The sequence below is a fragment of the Atractosteus spatula genome, chromosome 3 (genome assembly GCF_055471065.1).
Source record: "Atractosteus spatula isolate fAtrSpa1 chromosome 3, fAtrSpa1.hap1, whole genome shotgun sequence".
In the NCBI taxonomy this organism is placed as follows: Eukaryota; Metazoa; Chordata; class Actinopteri; order Semionotiformes; family Lepisosteidae; genus Atractosteus; species Atractosteus spatula.
In genome coordinates this window covers 64,662,124-64,679,210 of record NC_142708.1, presented here as the reverse complement: position 1 = coordinate 64,679,210, position 17,087 = coordinate 64,662,124, and the positions used below count along the sequence as shown (strand labels likewise).

The 17,087-nt window shown below is 37.3% G+C and overlaps 1 protein-coding gene across 1 annotated transcript in view; it reads left to right on the top strand.

Moving 5' to 3' along the window:
* The window catches only part of stpg2 (sperm-tail PG-rich repeat containing 2), a 73,579-nt gene extending 56,697 nt beyond the window's left edge, over window positions 1–16,882 (top strand). The window contains exons 13-14 of the mRNA XM_088911316.1: window positions 16,193–16,339; window positions 16,818–16,882. Of these exons, the coding sequence (XP_088767442.1) occupies window positions 16,193–16,327 (135 nt within the window). The 3' untranslated portion in view covers window positions 16,328–16,339; window positions 16,818–16,882. The remainder of the gene's footprint in view (window positions 1–16,192; window positions 16,340–16,817) is intronic.
* Window positions 16,883–17,087: the final 205 nt, after the last annotated feature.

Sequence of the window (17,087 nt, the reverse complement as noted above, 5' to 3'; positions counted from 1 at the left end):
TACTGTACATCATTACAGTTTTCTTGTGCGTCAAGAAGCAGCTCATTCATAATTAGCACATCACCCTTCCACACACAAGGCTATCTGCAGTCCAGTAAATCTCATCCCTCTCTGAAGTATGAACATGTGGACGTGGAGGCAGGGGAACTGTAAGTCAATGTCAGCACTAGCCGTCTCCGTCAAGGTGCCTTTCAGGCAGGGAGGATGACAGATAGGTAACATTGTTGCTATCTGATCGGGTGTCAGAATGCGTTCGTGGCAGGGGACAGTGGGAGATGGAGTGTGGCGGGACTCAGCTACACCTCTGTTGTCCGATGGCAAGATGAATGGGCCTATCACCGCCGGTCCCCTGCCTCTCTTTAGTCATTAGCACGTCAGAGGGGTAATTGATGACACGACTCTCTGCTTCCTGGGCAGTGTTCCTTCCCCACTTCGTAGAGAGCTGCTGTGCTTCTTAAATAGGATAGAGCAGTGTGTCATCGGCTTTGTCTGCCTGCTCCTATTTGCACCACCTCAGTGATGGCAGGAAACGACAGACTACTAATTTGTTGAAGACCAATATTAAAAATGAAGTTTCTTCCACAGCTTTTTTTTTTATTTTTTAGTGCCTAAAATTGAATCAATTTAATCAATTGCCATTTGATGTGATATCAGGAGTCTTTCCTCATCTGTCACTTACCGAGTGTGTCCACGAGTGAACAACACTCTGTGGAAAATCTGCACCAGTGGAAAATAGTAATGTTGATGTAGGTTATATATTTTAAACTAATACTTCAATTACGATATTTCAGCTTCAAATTCCACATCTGACCTCCTGATTTTTGTGGTAGCAGCCTTTTTTTATTTATTTGCCACCACACGCATGAACACTAACTTTTCCATGTGTCTAGCACTTGTTAAATGCCCTCCTGAGTCCTCTTACAAAGTATTTGAGATTTATAGAGATGCCAGTCACCTTAGTTTAAAAAGTGTTGTTTGTTAATTATTAAGATTATATTTACTTGTTTGAAAAGAGAATGTATATATTACACAAAGATTCTGAAAGTTAAAATGATGAATATGTCATGTAAAGGGAAATAAATAGTAATTTGATTTTATTTGAAGTTTAATAAGCGCTCTGCTTGGGGTGGGGAAGGCAAACTGGCAGTGAGACCTGAGTGCCGACTCTTCTGCCACAGGGGTGGTCTAGTCTGGGAAGTCCATCAGATGCTCATTTTTCCTAAAAAGCAAAGAGAGCTTGCAAGAGGGAGAGGGGAAACCCTAATGATTAATGGCTTATGAAGCCACTGTAATCGAATACCTGCGCACAGCACTCTTACCTGATGTGTTACACTGTCATCTTTGCTGTAGTGGCTTCTCTAATCTCTCATCATTATTGCCTTATTTCCCACCCATACTGGTGTTATAATAAATGACACAACAAGACTCATTTCAGCTCGTATTGGTCTCCATCTAAGCAACAGCAGCAGCAGGATGATCTTCAAATGGCAACCACTTTTTTCAGAGAGTCCAGCTGATCCACTCCGGAGCCACTTCTTTCCTTGTCGAAATTGACTCATGTCTTTCTGTCTTACACTGTCGGATTATTGTGACAGAAGGCTGTGGAAAGGAAGGCTCAGGGATTGTTAAGTTATGTGTTATTTAATGACCAATTATGGTAAATTGGTACTTAAGATGCTCAAGATGCAAAGCTAAATTTAGATCTAGATTAAAAGATCTAAGTTATTATGCCATGAGAGTTGTCAACTTCAATGTGCCTCACTATTTAAAAGCCTTAAATGTCACAGTGGTACTGCATTATGGGGCTGGCAACCCCAGAAATAATATTTAGATATGCATGAATGTTGCCCTTTTTAAACTAGATCTTTTCCCTAGTTCAAAGGTCCTGTAGTGCAAGTGAGAAAACCCATTATCTTCACTCTTAACATGTCCATTATCATGGAATCAGTATATGATAAGAGTGACTGATCCTACTGTTCCTCACAACCCAATATTATTGTAAAATCAGTCTGTTACTGTTCACCATAGGCACCATTAGACTGATTTTAAAAAGCGACTGTGCCACTTGTTTGGATTTTTGTTACATACTGTATCTGTTGGTGTTGAAGACTGGGAATATTACAATGCATTGCAGTTGGTTTCTCAACAGCTACCATCTAAATCATTATTTAATAGCAATATTGTTTCAGAAAAATCTTTATAATTCTGAAAACAGAACACACATTATTACACAGATCTGTTCCTATGTTCTCGTTTTTGCTGCTCCTGTTTTAAGAAAAGACAACCTTAAAAATCTGAATTTAAAGGCTTAAATGAAATCCAGAAGTGGATGGCTATACATTTCTGTAACTGAATTCAAAGATTTTGTTAACTGAAATAGGTATGTAGTGAGCCAAATGAATGTTATGTTTGATGGAAACTATTATTATCCTTTCTGTTTTATATATTGCTGTATTTCTATCTCATATATACAGTATACAGAAGCTATATTAAAATATGTACTTGACTTGAGGGATATAGAGATGTCAGTAATATAGTTATAACCTAATATCTCAGTTTTTGCAATGCCTTAGTTGCTGTTTTTGTCTCTATTATTATAAGAAGCTTTAACTTGTTCAAAAAGGAGCTTCAGCACTACAGTCTTAACATATCTTAATCATAAAATATTGTACTATTTCACCACATTATTTGTAATCATCTAATTGACTTTAAATTATCTAAATTAATACTCATGGCTCTTCATAATCACTATTCTTCATATCTTCATGGACTTCCTTGTATCCACTTACTGTATAGGTACTGTACTTATATCCTTATATCCTTAAGCTGTCTGAGTTCTGCAAACACTGCCTCTAGCTGGACCAAAACACTTCTGGAAAACAGCTGGAGCTGCACCTATCTGCTGTTGATAGGTGTTAGGTGATAGGTGCTCACTGTTTGTGAATTTCTGTCCTGCTAGACTTCAGGCAGGCTGAACCCTTGAGTTCTTCTAAGTCTCAATTGAAAATGTTTATTTGTTAAATGTATCTTAGAAACAATTTGGATTTTTTTGTGTTTGCGTGTTGTGTTGTTTAATTCTGTGCAATGCTCTAGGGTGAAGAGTGCTATAGAAATATACAGTTGAATGGATTACAGTTGACTAGAGACATCATTTTAGATTCACCCTCACTAGAGCTCCATGGTTCTTCTTCACATGAGGTAATGCTTTGCATGTCTTTATGCACATTTGGTCAGGTCAGGTAAACAGTGACACTGGTAGCTCTCTCACTCCTACCTGTTTTCTCAACTAGAAAACTAACAATTTTTCAGCACGGTGACTTCAAGCTGTGCTTGAAATCTGGTATGGCCAGAGTAATTGAAATTTTGACCAAACTTGGTAGGACGTAAAATAAAACAAAAAATACAAACAAATATGTGTTTTGTTATGTGAATAACAAACAGAAAGCTCCAGGAGAAGGAACACATAATTATTATTTAAAAGATTTATTGGTTTTCGAATAATGAAACATTGAACCACTGGTCCAATTCAATGATGCCAGACAAAAATTAGGTCAAATTCTTTTGAGTCAATTTTTAAGGCATCTGGCCCATGTGATCACCTGAGTGAGTGAACAGCTAATGAGGATTTGTCAATCCTAGTAATCTCCTGCCAGTCAGGCAGTCGATCAAACCACACCATCATGTTAGACATCCACCATATGGACTTCATCTAAACTGGAGCCAGGGTTATTAGTATTAATTTATTTGGTGATACGCTTTTATCTTAAGCAACTTACTGTACATTTGTTCCCATTTATACAGCATTCTGAGTGAAGTGCCTTGCTCAAGGGTATAGCAGTGCCCCATTCAGAATACGAACCCACAGCCCCCTGGCTACTGCACATTGCTGGCTGTAGGTGCCGATATTTAGGTTTCATAATGTGTTTCGTTTAATTTTCTTTAGAACAAAAATATTTAACAGTTTTTGAAAACAATTACTTATAGAAAGGAAGAAAAGCAGGTGTGTGAAGACATTAATTTCCAGTCATACGCACACTGAAGACTGTACTAGCTTGTCGTCTTAGAGAAAATATATTGCAGAGCAGCAGCAGTGCCATTTTTATTGAAGGCATGATGTTCTTTTTCTCTGAAATTATATCTGTTCAAATTACTTTCTTCAAACAATGAAGATAAAACTGCTGCTCCACATGGGCCCAGTTTAAAAGGACAAACTGTATGATTTGAGCTCTAGAATTGCTCTGAAGAAACATGATGAAGTTGAACGATTCTGTGCTGCATGGTGACCTCAATGTCTGAAGCAATGACCTTTGCTTCGAGAGGTATTAGGGCTCCTTGAATTTCCCCCCGACCTTTATTTATTTATTTTTCCTTTCACTTTCAGAGATGGAATTGAAAGTGCTTTCAATAACAGTAAATTGACAGTGTAATGGAACTTGAGCACTGTTGTTCTGAAAATGCATTGTATTTTCTTCTCAAAAATAGAAATAGCCTTCTGATCACTTGTGCACCATGTCTTCGAAGAGAAGAGCAGGACGACACACAGTCGAGTAGGCTCTACTTTTTCAATATCTTTTGATGCAAGAAGTAGCAATTACTCTTGAAACACTGAGCCTGAAAACTGTAATAGGTTACCTTGGGGCCAGCCTGGATTCCCAAGGCCTTATTTACAAAACAGCACGTTCCGCACGTATAAAAGGCGTGAGCACCATTTGCTGTACTTACTGTTATGGCTTTTCCATGGACTATTATTATAGGCTTATGATTTGTAATAGTTTATTTGTATAGAGTCCTGCCCAATGCTTATCTGCTTCCTGCTTCCAATGGGAAAACAAAACGTTTACCGGGTGCATTGTACACTGTGCACCACTGTGTTTCAGTTCTATTGCTGAAATGTTATAATTAATTTTGCTGAATTGGTATTAATGCAAGTGGTATTTGTCTTCTATCTCTATCTATTGGTGTGTGCAGAGGGTGGACATAATAAACACACATACACCAGTGTAAAGATTTGTGGCATCTAGTAGCCATTGGAACAATTTTGATTATGTCACCACCATAAACTCTATTGTCTGGCAGCACAAATTAACCATAATTTAACTGGTTATAAGGCTTGAACATAAATAAATGTGTAGAGCACATGGTGCACAGGGGGACAAATAAATGACCAAAGGACATCTTTTATGCTTAATAATGTGTAGTAATTGTCACCTTGATTACAGATGAATGGCTTATCTCCTGTCTTTCTGCCCAAATTGTGTGAAACTTGGGTTACAGTATGTCTGTGTGGTTTTGTTCCCATGTATTGTTTTACAAAACTAAATAATTAAGAAAGAATAAGAAACATGACTTTACAGCAGGTGAGACACACCTGAAGAGGCTCAAGAGCAGAAATGCTATGTGCTTAATTCCTTTCACTTTTAAGTGTCGAATTAACCTCCTTCTCACCTTGCATACTGATGCAGCTGCCTACTCTAACCTCTAAACAATTTAGAACTTCCTATCCAGTTAACAACCATGGCTGAGGAGAGAGTCATATTTCAATGGGGGTGGGGGGGTTATTATACAGGAGTGGGTACTTTAAAAACCACAGATAATCCTGGATAGATTTTGAAGTGGGTGAATCAAAAATGTATTCTCCGCTAACTGCATTTCATTCTGACACAGTAAGCATATTAAATGTATTATTTCAAAGAATCATAAAGGAATATTATAAAAACCCCAAAAGAAAATCAGAGATGTGAAGAATGTGATGGACTATATAATTTGCACTTGGACATTTTTGTACTCATTATACTTGTACATTTATAATCATAGACATCATCATATTCAGGGAACCTGCCAGACTAAGTGCACAGTAATTTTATATGCCCTGCTGTCTTAATAGGCTAAGCAGCATTAAACATTATTGTAACAAGGGATCTTTAAATGAGGTCAATTGAATTTTTTAAAATGTACCTGTTCTGACCTCATAATTGATATAATAACACTAAATTTGTTACAAAATGACAGTACAAAGCTAAAGTTTAATGGGGAAATGTGAATCATGACCAGTGTTGTGGGAGTGTGGTGACATGCTGCTGGAGAAACAAGGTTCGTTTAGGGAAACACATGGTCAACCAATGTGATGATTCTCTAGAGGGATTTACTGTAAGCCATCAATACATGTGCAGATTAAATATATAAAACAGTATACAAGCTATGCAAAGTTACAGAAAGAGCTCCTCCTTTATCCAAGTATGCGGATTCTTTTAAAATGGATTTCTAGCACTGTTCAATAGTTTGTACCAGAGGTGACAAGCTCCTGATGTCCCTTCCCGAGTCTGCTTCTCAGTTAAATGATTTATTTAATCATTTTAACATACTTAAAATTTGTTAGATCTCTTAAAGTCTGAATGACGTTGATTAAGTAATTTTAGACATATGGTACAGAGGAACAGTCAGGTCATCACTCCAGGGTGTTCTGTACCTCTTAAGCTAGCACTTAACTGTATGGATCACTTTCTGTATGGAGAGAAGCATGTGCTAGCTTCTCTGCATTGACAGATGTAATTGACAGTCACATCAGGGACAGCTTGGCACTTTGGAACACAGCTGCAGTGGATGGGCTTCTTCAGCTTGACAAACACTGGAAGCTACAATGATGGGGTCTCCTGGATATCTTTCTGAAATATGGCTAAGAATTAGAACAAGCTACAGTTTTGTAAGGAAATACATTGGCGTATTGGGGAAAGGATTGATGTTTCAGTCATTTAACTGGAATATTTCCACATTAAATTTCCCTGTCTTTCTCACGAATCACAATGGCACATACTGTAGGCATTACACCACACCCTTTAACAGTATATTGTTTAGTAAATGTACTTTAGCCTTGGGTCATTTTACAATCATTGTGAAGCATCTCCCAAAAAGGAGGCTGCACTCCTTCCCCAAGCTTCCCCCAACATTTTGAAATGTACTGTTTCTTTTCTTTGCCTTTCAGCATGGAATGAACCTTTACCTGTTTTTTTGCAGCCCATGCATACTGACACAGCGACCTACTTAAACATGTTAAATCATCACTTCATGCAGGTCCTAAGACAAAGGCCCAGACTGAGTGAAAGCTCTAACCAGCTTCGTATTTTCAAACTCAGGCTGCTGTCAAGTACAGAATTTAAAGTTACAGACTGGTGGATGGGCCAGAAATTTGACTTGTTTTAGGTCTGACACTTCAGGAGAAATCTGTTTTATTGCAACCTCCTTATGTTGGCTCAGTTGGTCTTCAGAAAAAAAAAATGCTGATCAGTTTAATGCATAAGCCATGCTGACCATAGAGCAATTTAATCTTTTGCAAGAGGGCTGTATATCAGACCTTGTGTTTCCAGACATTCCTTCTTACTTTAGTTAATGCTATTTAATAAGGCCAAGTTTAATTACTCATTGGAATACTACATTAAGTCACTCTGGAACTTTGTCACCCGAAACAATCTGTTAAGAATAAAGGGTTGTGTGGTTGCCCTCTTTGTACCAATTAATGTCCGAGTACCACTCATTTATTTGATCAACTTCTTTAACTTGCCCCAAAGAACAATCCTGGTAATTACTGTAAATCTGCATTGCACACTCATCTCAGGCTCCTTGTATTTTCAGTGCATTAAGTCTTAATAGGAGAGCAAGTGGTGCTGTAGGCACTAAGGGATGTTCCTTTGAAGTGCTCTGCAAGAAATGCTTGCACTGCACAATAAACATCCAGGGTTCACAACACCAATGATTTATTGGTGAAATCATATTAATGAAATCATTATCTTTACAGGAATATATACACAGGTATTTCATGCTTGATCTTATACAGAACCTTAATAATATAAAATACAATACAATCTATAAAGCACAGAGGCAAACACAGATATTTATGTTCTTTTGTCTGTGTGCCCTGTGTCCCATAGAGGGGGTAAATATATGCTCTTCATGTTCATGTGGGTTAACTCCAGGGGCTCCAGTTTCCTCCCACAGTCCAAACACATGCTGGTAGGTTAACAGGCTTCTGGAAAATTGGTCCCGGTGTGAATGTAGGCATGTTTGTGTCAGCATGTGCCCTGTGATGAACTGGCATCCTCTCCGGGGTGTATCCAGCCTCGAGTCTGTTGTTTGCCAGGTTAGGCTCTGGCTCCCCCACAGCCCTGTACTGACTAAAAAGGCTTAGAAAATGGATGGGTAGATATTTAAGTATTAATTCCAGCTGTCACAGACATTGTAAATGCTAAATGCATGGAATAGAACATATTGTGAAACAATGGGATCTTTTATAATGCTTAGATGTTGTAGAATGGTATATCTTTACCTATCTGATGAAATACAACATTGATTTTATAAATATGTGTTACTGTATGTGTCTTTTAAACTTTAAGTTTATAGACCGCACAGTTCTTTTTAGCACTTTTTAGAAAAAAAGAACCCTCTGTGATTTATTAAAGCAGAACCCACACAAATAATTTACCTCTGTGGGTTGTCAAAACAGCACTTTCCCTGACAGGAATCCACTCAAGTTGTAAAATGTCAAGAATATTCAAACTAATTAACTGATCTGTGTACTTTTTTCCACTCATTTCCCCCAAGAGTGGTGATATCTTGGGCAGTGTTTGATCACCTTAACACTTCCCTTTGCTTTAAATCCCTGGGTAACCTATTACTATCAATAGCAAACTTAAGGCACCAGCTTTCCCTCAAGAAAGAGCACCTCAGCACTGAACTTGTGAAACACATCAATAATGACCTTAACACAAAGATAATCCAGCCTAGGAAAGAAATCTAGAGGAACTCTTGGATACATAAAAGCATACAGATTTAGAAGGATATGATAAGGGTACACTTTGAAGTAGTTTCAACATTCCCATCAAAGAGGCTGTGGAAGTCATACAGAACTACAAAATGCAGCCAGCTCAGTCTGCGGCACACAATAGTTTACTGTACATATCTCTTCAATAACGTTCACAGTCTTGTTTCTGTGTTTTGCTTGGTACAAAAACTGAGGAAAGTAAACTGCCAAATATAATTTCCCCATGAAACCCTGGACCTCCTTTCCCAACTCAATTTCAATTCAGAATAGCTACTAAAACAGACTTTTGATTTTTGCTTCTGAACTAACCTTTATCAAGTATTCAGAACAAGCTTGGTATATCCAGCTCCCCGTGTTGGCTTATAAACACCAACAGCTTGTATGATCTGAAATGAATTAAACAGCAGACTGTTTAATAAACATTCCAGACAAATTTTTGAAGTTTTAGCCTGCTTTGTTTCTCCTTCTATCCCCGAAAATACCCATGGTATTGTCTATTCTTGGCAACAGGGTGTTCATGCTTTAGTAACCCAGTCTGACCCAGTAGCATAACAAAGACTGTGAGGTGAGAAAGGGCCCCGCACCACTCCAGGACTGCTGAAGAAGGGAAGGCCTTGTTACATTTGCTGATACCTTTTTTAAAGGAAACTGAAGACATGTTTAAAACCAAATGCAAATTCCTTTCATACTACGTTTAGTATTAAGTTTTATAAATCACAAGCTTGCCTAAAAATCAGATCGTGACCATTGTGAATAGTGTTCTAGTCATATTAAGTTATTTTTACATGTTAATCTCATAGTCTTACATAAGAAATAATAGTACATTTGGATTGTCTAGTCAGATGAGCGTTTGTTTGCTCTTCTCAAATTTCACTTCAATATATGATAACAAAAATGTCATAAACAAATCCTTTCTTGCAAAATAAAGGAACTATAGGCACATGTACAGTACCACACTGTTCAACAGTACTGGGTTGAGAGTTTTCTGGTCAAAATCCTTAGCATCATCTGGAAGTTCACAGAGTCTTGAACAATCTATGTAACTTTGCAGATCAACAGCTGAATTTTCAACTAACATAACTTGCTCCTTTCAGTGCTGTTGCTCTTGATTCTGTGGCCATTATGGCTCCAGTTTTATAACTGTGGCTGTTATTCAGTCAGGCCCTTTACATACATTAAACCTCAGGTTTCACTATCAGCATAGAACATACAGCTGAAAGACGTGCTGACATCCTTCTTCTGGAAGGGATACATGCTGTGCCAATCAGTTCAGTTGGGATTACCAATACTATTATTAAAGGCCATATTTTAAACTGCTATTAGTCTTGCTATTTGATGACCTAAGTATGTTGAGTCAAAAGCTCTTTAAAAATACATTTTTTATACGATATGATGAAAATGTACAACTTCATGGGTGATGATTTCTCTATTGGGGTTTCAATCAACACTACCAGTGAAGATCTTCCTTTAGAAGGTCCTGTGTTTTTTTCTGCAATTCCTTTATGCAGAAGTAATGGAGCCATGTGTTTTGTTTGTGGATGAAGTTCATATTCTATGTGACAGATGTGGTAGTTCTTCTATAAATACAGAGTGAATCAACTGCTTACTCAGGGCAACTCCAGAACAAAGAATCACATTTTAGTAAAATTTTTACCAGGTATAAAAGTATCTTTGCTGAAAAGATTTAGTTTATACAACTTTTAAGTTGTTAAACAGTATTTCTTTGGCAAAAATAACATTTTTCAATCTATTTCCAAATGATCAATATCATAATTGTGTTGATTTTAAATGACACAAAATATCATGTTGAAATAATGTCGAAAATACTGTTTTGCATATTGAGTATTTTAATTAACCATAATGCAGTCAATTTCTATTTTTTTGTAAGGAATACACTAATAATTGTGTGGTTTTGTGAAATTGCTGTTAATATATGATGATCTGAAGGCTATGTAAATGTGTTATAGTTGTGAGCTCAAATTCTTTTGCACTGTGTGTAATTTATTTTCTTCTTCTGATAGTCTTATTATTTGCCAATATTTGCATGGCTGTTGTTATAAAAAATATATTTTACATATATTAAAAAGTGATTTCTAGAATCCGTGTTTTCACACCAGTATGAGGATTTTTGTCATTTGGGTTGTACATTGTCAGGATGCTTTTTGACCTGGACTAAAAGACAATACAAAAAGCAGTCTTCATGGTCCAGAAGAGGAAAACATTCCAAAGGACTGGCTGAGGAACAATATAGTCTGTTTACATGTGTTCTCTTCCTGGTAAATGCACAGTTATCGAGTTTAATGTGAGAGGAGAAAACATTTTTTCACCTTGATCTACAGATTGATGCTGTCTGTGCCCCTCCTGGAGGCCCAAGTAGCAGCCTCCTTCCCTTGCACACAATGTCTGTATGGGAGAAAGAGTGCAGTATGTCCAGTTGTGATTTGTACTTATAGATTTGTGTACATCTCCTACTGTAAATAGTTCTTTACCTCCACTCCTCAAGGGCCACAGAATCATCTGGGTTCTGCTCCACATTCTCTTAATTATACAACTGAATTCATCATTAGCCTTTGTGGTAAAGTGGATCACTTTCCCACAGCCCTGAAGAAGTCAGTGGTTTGAAAAGACGTGAAACCAGTGTGCACTTTGAGTTATCTGCAACAATTTCAGTTTCGGAGTTGATTTCTTACTCTGTTTATCAAAGATGATTTAAGGATTCGTAAATTATACACTATATACTGTACAATGTATATACTATGTGTATCCCAGCAAAAACAACTCAAAATAGCCACTGTGCTGACACACAATGAACTGTATCCACGAGGTAGAGGAAGGACCCTGTGCGTTGTTCTGAGAGTTTCAGGAGATCGTTGGCTACTATCCCAAATCGCTGGGCTAAAGTCAAAGTCAAGGGATGAAGGTGTGTGTCTTAAGAATGTCGAAGACCAGGGTTTCAGTCAGAGGGGGTCGAAGGCTAGGTATCCAAATCGCGAGGCTGAAGTCGGAGTCGAAAGACGAAGGTAGAGTATTCCAAGACCTGAGTATCAATCTGAAAGAGAATGTCTCAATAGAAACAGCAGGGTAGGAGCTCCAAGGATAGAGGCTAATACTGAGCACAATCCTGAGGGTAATGAGGGTTTAAATATCCCGGGAAGTGGATGGTTTGATTATTAATGTGGTGTCGTGATTGGATAATTGATCAGTGCGGTGGTACTTGCTGGAATTACCCATAGCTGTGGTCGGTTTAGCAAAAGGTTGTTTACGGGAAAGAATATGGTTGCTGGTGGACATGACATGAACCCTACCTGTATGGAATGACAGACCGCCTCTCTTCCTATTGAAACTATTGATGCAAGATGTTTTAGATTGTTGAACCCATGGACAGTCAAGCTTACACTGATTAACAGCAACAGCCACGTATCTACACCTTCTGGTGGCGGTGCAGCGGCTCTGTGGCTAAGGCTCTCCGCCTGTCGCTGGAAGGTTGCCAGTTCGTATCGTATCCCGCAACCTTCAGAAGAATCCTACTCATGTGGGCCCCTGAGTAAGGCCCTTAACCCCAACTGCTCCAGAAGCACTGTATTAATGGCTGACCCTGTGCTCTGACCACAAGCTTCTCTCCCTGTGTGTGTCTCATGGAGAGCAAGTTGGGGTATGCGAAAAGACAAATCCCTAATACAACAAATTTTATATGGCCAATAAAGTGATCTTATCTTATCTTAAAGCAATATTAGCAATGTAGCAGCTCTGTCTGCACGTCTCTCACCTGGACTCCTCCATTGTAGTCATGCACTGCTGATGTCAATGCAGTCTGATACATTGTGGAAGCAGTGGTGTTGATCTCTTACCTATGCAGAACTAGGTAGCACTGTATAAGTGATATAGCATTACATCACAGTGTGCCCATTAACACTGTTTTATAATTACAACATTAATTAATTATTAATGTAATAGTAATTAAGTATAATTACAACTATAATTAATAGTTGTATTTGATACTCAAGAGCCACCTTGATAACATAAAACCAGTTTTATAACTAAACATGTAGGCAATGCCTTGCTTCAAGATTCTTTTTGCCTTTTATTGTTTTCAACTTTTAATGCAGTACATTGATTAGATGGCATTAATTGCACACTGTATAGGATTTTATTACTCTATACAAGCAAAGGATTGCTTCTGCTGTGTTATAGTGCTGTTCTGAGAGGCCTCTATTATTGCTATCAGTTTTGAGTAACAGCGCATCTGATATCTTAGTAGACTGTGTTTTTTTTACTTAAGTGAGTGATGAATAAATGAAACATTTTCATGGATACTTCAAGATTGTGGGTGTATTTTCACATGTAAACTATGCCAGCAAGGATAAAATGAACTCTAACTTGATCTGCTGCTAATCAGGCCTGTAATTTTTCCATTCAAGTAGTCCTTTGTGCATCATACAGTATATGCTCATATGCTCGTGACTTGCTTGTGAATATTCTGCATTTGCCATACATGCAATGTTATACTAACCATGAACTCACCACATTTAGGATTATCTTTCAATGTAACTGAAATTCCCAATAAAGAAAAATATCACTGCAGTTACTATTTGTGAGACAGATTGCAAGTGGCTTTTGCGTTGTGAGCAATGGCAGATTTTCTCTTATTTACTGGGAACCTTTAAAACCAAGACGTCTAAAGTCCTGGACATTATATGAAAGTAAAGAAGGAACTGAGATCTGAGGAGTGGAGCCTTATAGTTTTTTTATTTCCCTTCCTTCACTGTGCAAACAATGGACCATTGATTCCCCCAAGTTTGCAGTGCACTTTTAGGATAGTGTTACTGCAGAGGTTGAGGTTCATTACTGTACATTAACAGTTTGCTCCTGACTGCAGAGAGTGTCCTGCTTCAAGGCTGCGGTCAAAATAAGTGCATTTAGTAAGTTTATTATTCAGTTTACTTCACAGTAATGGAATATCTCTCTGGAGGATCTTAAACAATAAGGTATCATAGGAAACCAGAGCTACTGTAGGTAAATGTTTCTACAGAATATTTTTTTTTAAAACAAAAATGCAAAAACAGTTTTGAACTACTTCAGTTTAAGATGAAGCTTCCAAAACCAGCACCCCTTTGACTGTAGTGTATTCAGGTTTTCTTTCCACTTGAGGTGCTCATTATTATTTGAACCCTTACATGAATTAAGAATTTAGTTATTTATGCCTTATGGATTATTATTAAAGCGCAGTTAGAGTTTTCAGCTTTCCAATTTTATCATTAACGTTTTTAATTAACTCAAAACGTGATCATTATTAAGAAGTTAAGTCCAGATAATTCTATTAAATGTTAGATTAAGTAATTGAAATAGAAGCTCTGGTGAAAACTGGAAAACAGTGGAGTTTTAAGAACTGGCACTGGAACATTCTGTCCTAAAACATTTTCTTGTGGTTTAGTCTCCAAATTGAAATTAACCACTGGCTTCCCCACAGTACATGCAGTATAAATCAACATCAACTTCTTAAAAGCAATAGCTGAAATCCGATCAAACACTATTACATTGCTATGTAGGTGATGTAGCTCCTGAGCTAACTTTTAAACAATTTGTTTTAGAAATCACCATAACACTAGCCTATTTATTTGTTATATTATTTTTTGTTTGTTTGGTCAAATGAAACTGAAATGTTAGAATGGTGTGTTCCGGTACATTCATTTAATGATTTGGACATGCATATAATTAGAACATTCTATCCACTGCTAGAACTGATATAGAATGCTGTTGAGTAAATACAGTTTAATTTGGTTTCAATGTTGGAATAAGACTGCATGAAAATAAATGTAGCTTGTGAGTGACACACAATTAAATCAGCTAGCATAGGAACACAGTCTTCTCATTTCCTCATATTCAAGCTAGAGAAACACATTTTATTTTGAACAGCTTTTAATGTAAGAAAATACTCTAAGCACAGTCAGCATCACAGAATATGTAAGTGTAATGCTTTCTCTTAAGTTCTTTTTTCACAGAGTAATATGGTGTTCACTACTACAAAGGGACACTTGCGGAAGCATTTTCTATCAGGCTAAATGAGTTGCTATTGTTTGAAAAATAAGGACAGACTTACAGTACCAAAAACAAATATGTCAAGTGTTAATGGCTAGCCCTCTTTCCGGAAAGCCTTATACAGCAGTGCACCCTTTAATATTGGTCTATACAGACAACAAGCAAATATAAGGATTTAATCAATCTGGCAGAGAGGAATGATCAATGCTGTTCCAGGATATTCTGCGCACTGTCTGTGTTTTTATTCCATTCAATCACGAATATCATGGTTCAGAAGTAAAACAGTTCAGCGTGTTCAAAATTGACGATTAAGGGCGATCTATGAAATCTACAGTACTGTGAACGTCCAGGACCAGGGCTGGCTCACCTCGAGTATACAGGGATTTTTAAATTAGCACCCTGGAGGATTCATGTGACACTTTAGTTTCATCATGCCGTTTTCTTATGAGCCAAGCAGTAAACGGCAGGTGTGCAGGCGAGGCAGCAGGCTGTGAGTACAGCTCGAGTTCTGCAAAGACTGGTTCCAACTGCAATCTGCAAAGACTCCCTTACAAGACAAAGGCATGACATGGAATTAGCTTTCAGAGAAATGAAATAACTAGACAAAAAGAAATGGCAATGGATCGAACGTGGATTAAATAGACAAATAATCTGACTCAAGGCTTTTAACAATTCAAACACTGTCATCAGATTTCTAGGTTATATTAGAAGATGATAATTTAAATCGGTTTTCAGCACTTTTAAGGATTGATGTAGTGAAGGTCAGACAAGGTGTCATAGATACTCTGCAGAATACATAAAACGTAAGACATACTGTACTGTAACATACTTGCAAAAGTTAGGTATACACAGTCACATTCAAGCTAAGAGAGACTAATGTTTTTTGATCAATCTTTACCTGGACCACTAACTACAGTCCAGTCAGTGCCATATTTAAATGAAGCTGCATTTGAATCAATACATTAACATGACATTTTGAATTTTTGCTGAAATATACTAGAGAATAGTCCAAACCCAGAGATTCCTCTTCAGCCAAGTCAAAACAGGAAATAGTTCTGGTATGTTTGTGCATTTTTTCTGTAGATGAAGAAGAGAAGTGAGCAAACTGTGAGATTATTATTGCCTTAAAATAAAGGTACATTTCTAATTTTTTATTCAACAATTTAATGTATCTGTTGTTTCAGTGACTATGTGGGTAAAAGTTTTACTAAATTGTTTAACTAACTATTAATCCATTCATTTATTAATTTAATAACTTTAGCATACATATTAGCAAAAAATACATTTTAAGCAATTTTACTGTATATATTGTGCATATGTATGTGTGTTTGTGTCATTCAACAGCTGAGCCCAGTCATAATGGACACAGTCCTGAAGGGGACATTCAATGCAACCCTGAACAACCCCCTCATGAGTCATGGAGACTGCCTGCAGTCCCAGTCCTCAGCACAGCACCCATTTGCTCTCAGCACTGGCTAGGATTGGCGTAAGGTGGGTGTCTCACTACAGAACACAGTAATTAACACTTGCTCACATAACTGCTAGCTCAAATAGTTATATATTTCAATTTCAAATATAATAAAAAAACTAAATTTCACTCATTATACATTATATACAGTGCCTATAGAAAGTCTACACACTCTTTCCACTGTAACTTATTTTGTGATGCAACAGCCATTTTGTTTTAAGATGATGCTTTTAGTACAGAAATAAGCATTTTAGTTTTCTTCATGTTTTACAGGGGAACAAAGTATGTCCATAAGTCACAAACTATATACTGCAACATTTAGAACTACAGTTGAAAAAAAATTAAATTCATGATGTTCTTTGCAAAAACTACGCAACATATATCCTAGTGGATGATTCAGTGTACTAATTTCAGAACTCTTGCAGCCAGCCACAACACAATTGATTTTAGTTTCATTTAACAAATGTTTTCTAACTTCCTTTTTTGTTTGTTTTCTTGTAGCAATTGGAATGAATAAAACCCCAACACTGTTTTATCCTTGGGACTGAAATAAATTATAAGTAAAATGAATGCCTTTAATTTTGTCTTGCTGTTCTCTCAGTGTCCACGTCGTTGTGAGTTCCCAGGGTGACATGGGTTTCAGTAAAAGTTTCTGTGCCCTTTGGAAGATATGGATGAATGTGAATACCTTTCTTTGTGGAGCGCTGATTTACACCCACCCCAGCCCCCAGCTCTCCCCATGCCTGCTGGTCCTTTGACAATTACACAAGA